Genomic DNA, 12,873 nt, shown 5'->3' on the forward strand with positions numbered 1-12,873 from the left:
ACTTATCAGCTATGTGACCTTAGGCAAGTTGCCTGACCTCTCTGTTCTCCACTTTGAGCTCGGTGATCTTAGGCAAGTTGCCTGACCTCTCTGTGATTCCTCTTGAACTCTGTGAACTTAGGCAAGTTGCCTAACTGCTCTGTTTTTCATATCTTAGCTGTATGATCTTAGGCAAGTTGCCTGCTCTCTCAGTGCTTCCACTTCAGAACTTGTGATCTGAGGCAAGTTGTGTGACCTCTCAGGGCTTCCACTTCTGAACTGTGTGATCATGACAAGTTGCATGACCTCTCCTCTGTGCTTCCACTTCTGAGCTGTGTGACCTTAGTCAAGTTGCTTAACCTCTCTGAGCTCCCATATCTTAGATGTGCGATCTTAAGAAGTTTCCTAACTTCTCTAGGCTTCCACTTCTGTGCTGTGTAATCTTTGGCAAGTTGACTGACCTCTCTGTGCTTTCAGTTCTGTGCTGTGTGATCTTAGGCAAGTGGCCTGACCTCTCTGTCCTTCCACTTCTCTACTTCTGAGTTGTGTGATTTTAGGCAAGTTGTGAAACTCTCTGTACTTCCATTTCTGACCTGTGTGATCTTAGGCAAGTTGCCTGACCTCTCTGTGCTTCCATCCCTGCATGTGTAAATGGGCTTACAACAGGACCTAGCTTAGAGTGTTCTTATGAGGATTTCAGTCAATTTTGAGTGTTCAGGACAGCACCTGGCTTGAGCACATAGTCAGTGCTCAAGTCTTTTAGTCCTGTTTCTCAATCTTGCCTGCTTCCTTTTCCCCTCTAATTTCCTAGTAATTACCCCCTGGGTAAGGTGGAAGGTGAATGGCTGCTGAGTCTTAACTTGACACTGTTTCCACGTGTGTAGAAAAGAAGGTTCCCAGCAGCCTAGGGAAGACTGCCTTTCTTCAAACACTATGCATGCTTGAGTGTGGCTAAAACCAGAGCAGGGTTAGTGTGCATGAGTGTTGCTCTGCTTCACAAGATCCCAGATAACTCACATTTCCTAATGGAAATGTACTCACGGCCCTTAGTGCTTGTGTTTGTGCTGTTGTAACTCTTGCCTGCTCTGTACTCATCTCTTCAAAGTGTTAATAAGTTATACATGTGGCTGATGCTGTCTTTTTTCCTTCTCCATGATGTAGTTTCCACTTGGTTGTTCTGAGGTTTCCTGGATCACGAGCTGGGGATTTGTTTGAGGAAGGGGCAGCACTGGAGGCTCAGTAAGGAGAGACTGTGCTCTATGAGCTAGTTGGAGGGGCAGAAAGAAAGCATTCTGCTCTAGTCTGACTTTTCTCCCCAAGCTCCCTCCCAACTGCAGCGGTCTGCTAACTCTTAGGTGAGATAACGGTTAAGAGATGGTTAACATTTGTAGCCCAACATCCTACAAGGGAGAAGGACAAACAAGAGGGTTTTGGAGCTCTGCCTCACTTCCAACCCCACAGTTAACCATAAGGAAGATCAAGCCGCACCTGATGGTGTCCTGGTTGTCTGTTGTGATGGTGCTGCCCTCTGCTGTCACTTCAGGGTAGAGGAACCATTTAAAACACAGCCGGTTAGTGAGTGAATTTAGAATTTACTTCTCTGAAAGATTTTGGAGAGCTGGGCAGAAGCAAGACTTTCTATCCACAAGCTGCTGCCCAGGGCTTGTCCTTAGTCCCTCCCTAGCTTCTTATGCTCTTCCAGTGCTACCTAAAGCAGAGACTTGCTTGAGGAAACTATTACACAGTCCTAGAAAGGTGTCTGGAAATGTCCCAGGATCAGGGAACCTCACCCACCTGAGAGTCCTTTCCTCAGAGCTGTGGGAAAGCATTTTCTCCTTTGATTAGGCCCCAGTTTTGGCTGACCAGGGAACCTTTTCCCTTGACCTCAACCATGCTCCAACTCAAGTTCAGTCGCATATGTCTCTTTGTTCCCGGCGCTGGATCAGCTCCTCATTGCTCAGCAGATAGTCATCAATGAACGTGAAGATTTCCTCGGGGGTGACAGGTTCCATGTAGCGTTCCCGGTCAATTCCCTGCTTGTCAATCAACACCATGTTGAAGTAGGAGCGCGTGAGGTGCTGAAATTGCCTAGAGAGATGAGCCCAGGGATGTGTGAGACCTTGTCTGGACATCATCCCGCCAGATTCTAGTCCTCTCTGATCTTTCACAGCTCCACTGATGGACTAATTCTTTCCCCACCGAATCACTTGGCCCCACCCCCTCCAGTACCTATTTCAAGCCCCTTTATTTTTCTCTGCTTACACCTTAGTCTTGCTGCCCCAACATCTCTAGCTCTGTTAAGCTGTCCCTTCCTCACCCAAGATGGAACAGCTTTCTTACTACCAAGCTGTGCTTGCCTCACAGGCCCCCTTATGCAGGGCTATCACATATAGCAATGCAGGCTGCACGTAATAATTCCAGGGAGCACCAGTCACGGGCACTATGCCGTGACCAGTGCTTCCCAGAGCTGGACAAGCATAGCCTGCACAACCAAACATGGCAGCCCTGAGGTTGATCAATATCACCAAGTCTGCAGTCTCCTTCCTCTGCATGTTTTCCAGTCTTTCCTCTTGTTGCTGTTGTTTAGTCACTAAGTTGTGTCTGACTCTTCTGTAACCCCATGAACTGTTGCCCACCAGGCTCTCCAGGCAAGAATACTGGAGTGGGTAGCCATTCCCTTCTCCAGGGGATCTTCCCAACCCAGGGATTGAATCCACAGTCTCTTGCATCTCCTGCATAGGCAGTTGGATTCTTTACCACTGACTTTGCTACTGAACCACCAGGGAAGCCCCAGTCTTTACTTGGGACTGAATCTTTCTGTCCCTGAGATTAAGCCCTAGGGGGAAAGTGTTGTTTATGCAACAGAGAGGAGTGATGGCTTTATTGGTTCTGAGTATATGTGGAGGGATTGGCAGGGTGATAACAGATAGATAATGAGAAATGTCAACTTCTACCACCTGTTCCCTATGGTCTTCTCCTCCCCAAGGGTCAGATGGGTATGATTCAGATTTCAGTGCCTAAAGATCCTTTTTGCTCATTTGCAGACTGAAGGCAAAAGGATACAACCACCAGGCGACAGGATCAAAGGCTTATCTAAGTCATGTTTGAGTCTGTGTCTCAGCCCTGGCTGTGCTTCAGGGTCACCTGAGGTGCCTCATAAAAGCACAGTCCTGAGGTGGTTTGAGGTGGTCATCTGTATTTTCAACAACACCCTGCCATTTCATTCTGATGCCCTGCCACACTCTGATCTTACCTAATGCATCCAAAGAGTTCAAACACAAGCAATTCCCCGAGAGAATAGTGTTTGCTGATTTTCCCACAATTCTCTTGTGGCCAATGTCCTGCCTAAGGTTTCTACCCACTCCTTTCCTGTTGCCCTCCAGTCTGGACCTGAGTTCCTCAATGATACTGGCTGACAGCTGTTGCTCCCGGATGCGCCCCACTTCCTGAGGTGGCTGCCCCACCAGCTCGATGATGGTCACGTGCCTCAGGTCCAGTCCACAAGTGGATTGCTGGGAGGGGAGAGAAGAAGGTTTTCCTGAATAGGCTGTCAAACCCAAACCTAAGGCTACTTAACTGATTCCTCCTGGGATCATGTCGAGGCAGTGTGGGAAAGAAGGGGCTTCTTCACAAACCATCACATGAGTGGGTCTACCCCCTCTTTCCTCTGTCATTCCTGAAGCACTTGCCCCAACATGCGTGTGCACATGCTAAGTCGATTCAGACTTGTCCGATTCTTTGTCACCCTATGGACCATAACCTGCCAGGCTCCTCTGTCCATTGGATTCTCCAGGCAAGAATACTGGAGTTGGTTGCCACGCCCTTCTCCAGGGGATCTTCCTGACCCAGGGATCAAACCCGTATCTCTTATGTCTCCTGCATTGGCAAGTGGGTTCTTAACCACTAGTGCCTCCTGGGAAGCCTACTTACCCTAACAGTGTTTCCTCTATTCTAATGAAGTGTGGAGATTGGTTATATCATGTGGGATAGAAAAGAGACATGTAATTGACAAATTGCAGTAACATCATCCCTCCTTGCTTAGTTTTGAATAGATTTTTAAATACATAAGTTATTTTGGGGGGGGGTTACCAATTGTTCATTTACTGATATGTTTTAAATCCTTATCTTGCTTTTGCTCTAGTGCTGCCTCTTCCTTCAGCCTACACCCCCTGTTCATTTTTTAAATTTAATTTATTTATTTTAATTGGAGGCTAATTACAATAATGTGGGGGTTTTTGCCATACATTGACATGGATTAGCCACAGGTACACTTATGTCCCCATATCCTGAACCCTCCTCCCACCGCCCTCCCCACCCCATCCCTCTGGGTTGTCCCAGAGCACTGGCTTTGAGTGCCCTGCTTCATGCATCAAACTTGCACTGGTCATCTGTTTTACATATGGTAATACACATGTTTCAATGCTATTCTCTCATATTGTCCCACCCTCAGTTTCTCCCATATCATCTAAAAGTCTCTTCTTTGCATCTGTCTCTTTTGCTGTCTTGCATATAGGGTCATCATTACTGTCTTTCTAAATTCCATATTATATACATTAATATACCATATTGGTGTTTATCTTTCTGACTTACTTCACTCTGTATAATAAGCTCCAGTTTCATCTACCTCATTAGAACTGATTCAAATGCATTCTTTTTATAGCTGAGTAATATTCCATTGTGTATATGTACTAAAGCTTCCTTATCCATTCATCTGCTGATGGTCATCTAGGTTGCTTCCATGCCCTAGCCATTGTAAACAGTGTTGCAATGAACATTGGAGTACATGTGTCTCTTTCAATTCTGGTTTCCTCAGTGTATATGCCCAGCAGTGGGATTGCTGGGTTATATGGCAGTTCTATTTCCAGCTTTTTTTAAGGAATATCCACATTGTTCTCCACAGTGGCTGTACTAGTTTACACTCCCTCCAACAATGTAAGAGGGTTCTCTTTACTCCACACCCTCTCCAGCATTTATTGTTAGTAGACTTTTTGATGACAGCCATTCTGACCAGCATGAGATGGTACCTCATTGTGGTTTTGATTTGCATTTCTCTGATAATGAGTGATGTTGAGCATCTTTACATGTTCTTTTTAAAATTGAGATACTAGTTGACATATTAGTTTCAGGTGTACAATATAATGGTTTGATATTCGTCTAAATGATCATTGCAATAAGTCTAGTTAACATTCATCACCACACAGTCACAACGTTTTTCTTACAATGAGAACTTTTAAGATCTATTTTCTTAGCAATTTTCAAATATATTATATAGCTATAGTCACCATGCTGTACATCACAGCCCCAGGACTTACTTATTTTATAACTGGAAGCTACATAAGTTCTTTGTGTGTTAATCGCTCAGTCATGTCCGACTCTTTGTGACCCCATGGACTGTAGCCCACCGGGCTCCTCTGTCCATGGGATTTCCCAGGAAAGAATACTGGATTGGCTTGCCATTTCCTTCTCCAGGGGATCTTCTAGATCCAGAGATCAAACTCGTGTTTCTTGCATCTCTTGCATTGGCGGGCAGATTCTTTACCATTGTGCCACCTGGGAAGCCTGTGTGCTCCTTACCATTAGGCTACATGGTCACAGCCTTTTCTTGGTCTCCAGAATTTCCCCAAAATAGTGTCAGTGCTCTTTCTGTGACCCTTTCTTGCCTTCCTCACACTAGGCAGTGCAGCCTGTAACCGTACCATGGTTTTTTGTTCTGCTTTGCCCAGCAGGGGTGCCTCTTAGCCAGTTACCTGGGGCAAGGTTGAAAGGAGCAGTGAGCACTGCTTGGTGCTCTACCCCTTGTTGAATCTTTGGGCTACTCCACTAGACCTGGCTTCAAAGTCACAATCCTCCCTGGCTGGTTCCTCTTCTTGTTCCTGCTTTCTTTTAAAGCTGAGGTGTTGCTTTCGTCTGCCTTTTTTTGGATCCCTGGAGGAACGGGGTTCTTTTTGGTTTAGACCCAGGGTCATTCTTTTGATATGGCTGCTTTCATCATGGCCTTCTGAATATTGACTTGGCAACTCGTAAGAACTCAACCTTTAGAAACCCCCTAAATAGCTTCTTCTTTTACCTGGGTATCCAGACCCTTTCAGCTTCTCAGAGTCTTGTCAGAGTACTTTGAATTCTCTTCAAGAACCTAGTCTATTCTTTATTTTTATTATTATATTATTTTTCTCCATTTCAAATGAGGAGAAGGAGGTGACAGAGAATGATGGTTGGATGGCATCACTGACTCAATGGACATGAGTTTGAGAAAACTCAGGGAGATAGTGAAGGACAGGTATGCCTGGTGTGCTGCAGTCCATGGGGTTACAAAGAGTTGGGCTCAACTTAGTCAATGAAAACAAAAACAGTTGATTTACAATATTATATAAGTTTCAGGTGTACAACATAGTGATAGAACCTAGCCTATTCTTTTTGAAAGTCCCAATAGTCAGAACTACTCTGCCCTTTCTGCTTCTCCTTCCCCAACAGTGGCTTTAACTAGATATCTGGTAGAATGTTAAAAATCCTTATGCAAGTCCCTCATTTTACTTTGCAATATCATGACACTTTTCCTTCTTGTCTGTTATTAGTAGTGGTTAAGAGCACAGATCCTTGAGTCAGATTGCCTGGGTTTAATCGTGGCTCAGCCATTTATTAGCTAGTGACTTTGGGCAAATCATTAACCTCTTTATGCCTCAGATTCTTTACCTGCAAAATGGGGATAGTAAGGGTACCTATTTTATAAGCGTTGTTGGGAGAATTAAATGAGTATGTATAAAGCACATACTTGTATACCTAGTCCTTATACAGCCCTCACTGTCTAAATGTTTGTTAGTGTTATTATTCCTTGAAAACTTAAACATAACTAAATCCCCACAGTTACATTTGATCACAGGTCTTACAAGTTTTTCAGGAGTGCTTTGCCACACTGTCTTCTCATCCTTCATCAAGCCTCCTGCAACCCACCATGCCAATGACTTCACTGCCTTTTCAGTAAAAACACAGTTGTTTTAAGACTGTGCTAAATTTGTCTACAGTAAAACTAATCAAATGTTGTCTACAATCTAAGGAAGTAGCATCTGTGCTGTAGAAAGAGCAAGTCTTTGAGTGAGACATAGTAAGAGAGTAACAGAGTGGGGTTGTTGTTGTTGTTTGACTGCTAAGTTGTGTCTGACTCTTTGTGAACCCATGAACTGTAGCCCACCAGGCTCTTCTGCCCATGGGATTCTCCAGACAGGAATACTGAACTGGGTTCCTCCTCCAGGGGATCTTCCCAACCCAGGGATTGAACCCACAGTTCCTGCATTGGCAGCTGGATTCTTTACCACTGTGCCACCAGGGAAACCCAGCAGAGTGGGATAGGGGAATGCAAAGGAGCTAAGCCCTGATTAGGGGAGTGGCTCTTACCTGTAGCATAGAGATTTGCATTTTATAATATCGGTTGGAGGGATCAGGGGCTGAGATGATGAGAAGTCGCCGTTTCTCATAGAACTGATCAAGAAGGCCAGCAGCTGAGTTGACATTGACATTAATCTTCATAGCTAGGGCAGAAGCACATGACCCGTCAGAGTATGGCCTGTCCCTTCATCCCAGAATGGATAACAACATCCTGAGGCTTTCAGGTTAAACTTTTTTGGTTGTTTCTCCCTTTCCTTGGGGGGAAATCCTAAAAGAACACTTGGAGATTTTAAATCCTTTTTCTTGGAGGTGGAGTATGCTAGAGGGGAACATTGGCTCTTGAAATATCACAGAATCCCCCATTCCCACATCAGACACATTGCTTTTGGTCCCTGAGCCATAGACATTGGGAGATCCCTCAGAGAAGCCCTGATCATTATGTCCACTCTCCCCATTCCCTAGTTTCACTCACGAGCACAGATGGGTGGTGATCCTGACCACTGGCGGCTGGACTGGCAGACCCGTGAGGGGGTCCCTTGGCGCTCATACCCTCCATCACAGTGGTACTCACAGGTGGCACCATAGTTGTCCCCCACTGAGGTACAGGTGAGGTAGCCATGCTGTGGTGGTTTCAGAGTTGGGCAGCGTCTCACTGTCAGGGAGAAGTTCAAGTTAGGGACTATGGTAACTTTTGTAGAAAACAATAGGCTAAGAGGGTGCCCATGCTGGGTTTTCTAGATCAGCAGACCCAGGATAATCAGAATGAATGACTTCTCTGTGTTGCCAATGGCCAGGGCTAGAGGCAAAATTTTTGCTTTCTTATGGAGTTAAATCTGAAATGTAGACAAAAGTGTTCATAAAATGTGGAAGAATGGATAAGTATATATATATATGTGTGTGTGTGTATATATATATATATATATATATATATATATATATATATGGTCATCAAAAGACTAGCAATCTGCAAAAAAAAATTGCCATTTTTTTTCAGACTTTGGGGACACTCTGCATACAGATGACCACCTTATAAATTACTTTTAATATGAAATATCATTGGGCTCCCCTGGTGGCTCAGAAGATAAATAATCCACCTGCAATGCAGGAGACACAGGTTCAATCCTTGGGTCAGAAAGTTTCTCTGCAGAAGGAAATTACAATCTACTCCATTTTTCTTGCCTGGAGAAGTCCATGCAGAGGAGCTTGGTGGGCTACAGTCCATGGGGTAGCAAACAGTTGGACATGACTGAGGAACTAACAGTTTAAAATATCCATCAGTGGGAGGAGAAGTGTTGAGCAAAGTATGATAGTATGATATATTCTTAGAAGCAGATTATTATACTGTGATTAAAAGACTTCTGAAAAAACTTTAAAGAACATGAGAAATTTACCTGTGTTATAATGAAAAGTGAAAAGGGGTTACCTAAGATTGGATATGCAGTGTGATCTCAATTACGTATTTTTAAAGTATGTGTGAATAAAAGACTGGAAGAAAAATACCAAAAGATTAACAACAATTGCCTCTGGGTGACAGAGTAATAGTATTTTTCCCCCTTTGTGTATTACTTTATTTCCCATACGTTCAACAATGAGCATGAATTAATTTTATGATGAAAACCAAACAAAAAGCAAGAATCAGCAGCCAGCACCACCAATTTCAGCAGAGGAGAAAAACTGAGAATGAAGGCTGATTGACTTTAATCATTAATTTGAAGGCTAAGAAAAGAAATGGATACAGAGTACCTTGGTGGGTTTCATGTAGATTTGGGAGAATGAGAAAGTCTTGTTGGGGAGCAGAGTTTCTGAAATGTGTATACATGTGTATACAAGCTTCCTGAATGACCTATTTCATGAATTTGAGTTTCCCCTCTCCCAATCTGCATGAGGTGTCTGTTTCAGGCATAGGGAGGAGAGGGTTGTGATGGGCATCTAGAGGGTAAGGGAAGAGCAGAAATAATAAGCAATGCAGAAATGGAAAACTTCTTTCTGACCTTGTACTTTTACAATGAACTTGCAGCTGGCCCGGTTGTAGGCTCGGTCATAAGCAGTGTAACGAATCACGTGTTCTCCCTCTGGAAAGTGAGAGCCAGGTTCAGGGCCTCGAAGTATCAACCTACATGGGACAGGGTGAAAGAGTCACTGAGGAAAGTGACTCTTAGAACTGGGGTTTGGGGCACATCATCACTGTACCATCAGTCTGTGTGGTTCAGTGTGGGCTACCTGAGTGCCTGGCATCTGTGACTCACCTGGTGATGGTACCATCAGCAGAATCTTTCACCAGGGGTGGGTCCCAGTATACTCGAGCAGTCAGTTTCTCCGGCTCTGCCATCTTCTCACGGGAGTGGGGACAACGGATCTTGGGGGGATCTATGTCTGCCAAGGTCAGAAATCAAGTGCTGACTCATGGGTCCCCTGCCGTCCCTGGAGGGAACCCATGAAACAATACCACACCACTGGGTAGGTAAAAGATGCAGTTCAAGATGCTCAATGAAACTTGTGAGGCCTGACTCCAAGGGAAGCGATTGCTTTGTTAAGCCTGTGCCCAGGGTGCCACCTTTTGCAGCTAGTGGGAATGCCTTCTGCAGTGGACATAATGCCAGGCTGGCCCTTTGCAACAGGACAACTGGGAGCAACCAGCATTTACCTACACATACAGGCTCTCCTCCGCTCCATCGCCCATCTTCCATGCAGATTCGGCTGCGGTCACCTTCCAAGTGGTAGCCACTGGAACAGCTGTAGTCACAGCGAGAGTCAAGAAGCACCCCATTTGTGCACGTGTAGGTGCCACTCGTGATGAATGGCAATGCATGGCATCTCATCTCTAAGAGAGAATCAGGAGGCAAGTTCAGTGGCCTGTGGGGCTATGTGGAAGTAATGCCTAGGCATCTAGCCTAGGGAAGACCATGTCAGAGACAGCAGAAAATACAGGGAAACATATGTCCAACTGCTCTGACATTTTTGCGCCTGATTGCCTCTTTTTCCTAATTTCTTTCTTATTTTGATATTATGAAGTACAATAGCACTCTTGGGGGGCGGAGGTGGGAAGATGGTCTCAAAGAAGTTACTCATCCAAGTTCATGGATTTGAGAAATGCACCTCAGTTTGGATCCCATCTCCACCACTTAACTAGCTCTGTGACTTGAGCAAGTTACATCATCTCTCCAAGCCTCAGTGTCTCCATCACTAAAACATGTATACCATGAAGTAGGATTGTTGTGCCAAATATAGAGACAATGCATATAAATCTCTTGGCTTATTTAGGGCCTCATCAGCTCATAGTTTTCCTCTCTTGTTCCACAAATGCTAGATGCCCTTGAACAAATTCAAGGCTCCTTTTTAAATATAATGTTGGTGCTGCCACAAGCACTCCTCAGCTGAGGCTCACTTACATGCCCACTGGTCCTCTGTGCTGTGTGAGAGTACAAGTCAGGCCAATCCCAGTAGGGGAGGGGTGGACAGCTTTGGAGGCATTTGCTTAAAGGCGAGTCCATGTGCTTTAGACATTACATGTGCCAGAAGTGGCGACAGCTCCCATGAATTGATTGTAAATTTGTGTTTGCCAAAGTCCAGTATGAAATACCCAACACCTGAAGGAAGTAGGCCAGTCATATGTTCCTTTAGGTTGTCTAAGTTCTAACCCTCCTTAACTTCAATTATTGGAGCTTTGAATAAAGATTCTATAAACTATGTTTGTTTTTGCTTCCTGGTCAAACCAGACTTGAAGGAGATTGCCTTTTATGTTTTCCAGCCTCCTTTATATAAAGACCTAAGCAAAAATGACCTTCTTGAAATCAGGGCCAAGTAAAAAGGTCTGTCTTTCTGTTGATTTTATTTTCTTAGTATTATATGACAGTGAAAATGATAGATCCAAAGTGTTTGCCCTGTGTCTTTTATGAGGAAGTACAAAGTGAGATTCAGTGTTTAAACAGGCACTGTGGTAAAAAATCTGCCTGGCAATGCAAGAGACTCAAGAGGCATAGTTTTGATCCCTGGGTTGGAAAGATCCCCTGGAGAAGGAAATGGAATCCCACTCCAGTATTCTTGCCTGGGAAATTGCATGGACAGAGGAGCCTGGTAGATTATAGCTCATGGGGTCGCAGAGTCAGACACAACTGAGCAACTGAGCACACATATAACACAAACTTTTAACTGGTTTCATGTTAATTTGTCAACGTATTTTAATTTTGTAAGGTCAATTCAAATTCATTTTGGAAATGATGGGGTCTAGTCCTATAACAAATGGCTTATAGTCACCTAGAGGGGTATAGTGGCTTCATTTTTTCTGGCTACCAAACTTCTCCTCTATTCCACAGCATCTTCTCCAAACAACCCCAATTCTCTCTGAATGCTCAGCATTCTACATCCCCTGACACTCCATTCACACACACACATTGGTTAGTCCAGAATCAGTCTGGTAATTAAGGAATTGGCTCTTGAAGTGGCCCTGCACACATGGGGGTTCTACAAATGGCATTCATCAATGGATATAGGGACAGGCAAAGCTTAGCTGCCAAAATAGGGTAGGCTGTAGGGTTTCAATAAGAGGTAGGGATTTGGGAACTGAGGTGAACATGATGTGAAATGTATGTATTAGCACCCCTGCATTCCAGCCTTAGAGGTTTTTCTTGACTTTCAGAAGAAAATGAAGACTAGCAGATGTCTTTTAGCTTCACCGCCAAGGCCTAAGACCTTAGGCCAAGAAGTACAGTAGTTTAACACAAGTGGGAAAGAGTCTGAGACTGCACATGCTTGAGAGTTCCAGAGGAAGGCATAAGTCCACATCAGGCCCCAGGTGTAAGCTTTCCACGCACTCCTGGGCCCTTTGAGACTGAGGGCTGGTTGCTACTTACATTCGTGTGTGCTCAATCGCTAAGTCATGCCAGATTCTTTGCAACCCCATGGCCTGTAGCCCGCCAGGCTCCTCTGTCCATGGGATTCTCCAGGCAAGAGTACTGCAGTGGGTTGCCATTCCTTCTCCAGGGGTTCTTCCAAACTGAGGGATTGAACCCATGTATCTGGCATTGGCAGGCAGATTCTTTATTACTGAGCCACTGGGGAAGCCTGGTTGCAACTTAAAATGCCCCTATTGTTTGATCCATAGTCACAGGGAGAGAACATGAGCTAGAATGTTAGGATGGGGAAAGGTCCCGTTGGGATCCTGTGGAAATTTTCAATTTGTACTTGACAGAGGGCATAGTAATACCTCCAGGCATATACCCTGGGTGGCTGGCTGGCTGGCCTCTCTCACATGCAGATGTCAGCCTATACATGCACACCACTTACGCCTGCAGTAGGCAGTTCCAGACCAACGGCGGCTTGGCAGGCATTGCACTGATCTCCGTCCAATCAGTCGAAAGCCCCGGTCACAGGAAAGCTCACAACGAGTGCCCAGGCTGCTGTGATAATTTCCTCCTCTTGGTGAGTAGCATGTGGCTTCACCATCCTGGATATTTAATGTATAACACCATCGGGGGACTATAGCAATAGAAGAAAAGTAAGCTATAAGTACAGTAA

At 44.8% G+C, this 12,873-nt stretch overlaps 1 protein-coding gene across 3 annotated transcripts in view; it reads right to left on the reverse strand.

The window, feature by feature from the left end:
• Positions 1-1,551: 1,551 nt before the first annotated feature.
• Positions 1,552-12,873, reverse strand: part of SRPX2 (sushi repeat containing protein X-linked 2) — a 29,201-nt gene continuing 17,879 nt past the window's right edge. The window contains exons 4-11 of one of the 3 annotated variants that reach the window (XM_061137814.1): positions 12,643-12,834; positions 10,004-10,180; positions 9,606-9,732; positions 9,351-9,472; positions 7,832-8,011; positions 7,369-7,502; positions 3,370-3,491; positions 1,552-2,067 (exon numbers count right to left, since the gene is read on the reverse strand). In XM_061137814.1, the coding sequence (XP_060993797.1) occupies positions 1,887-2,067; positions 3,370-3,491; positions 7,369-7,502; positions 7,832-8,011; positions 9,351-9,472; positions 9,606-9,732; positions 10,004-10,180; positions 12,643-12,834 (1,235 nt within the window). In that variant the 3' untranslated portion in view covers positions 1,552-1,886. The remainder of the gene's footprint in view (positions 2,068-3,369; positions 3,492-7,368; positions 7,503-7,831; positions 8,012-9,350; positions 9,473-9,605; positions 9,733-10,003; positions 10,181-12,642; positions 12,835-12,873) is intronic. The other 2 variants (XM_061137815.1, XM_061137816.1) reach the window with 2 other exon arrangements.

This window comes from Dama dama, chromosome X (assembly GCF_033118175.1).
Source record: "Dama dama isolate Ldn47 chromosome X, ASM3311817v1, whole genome shotgun sequence".
In the NCBI taxonomy this organism is placed as follows: domain Eukaryota; kingdom Metazoa; phylum Chordata; class Mammalia; order Artiodactyla; family Cervidae; genus Dama; species Dama dama.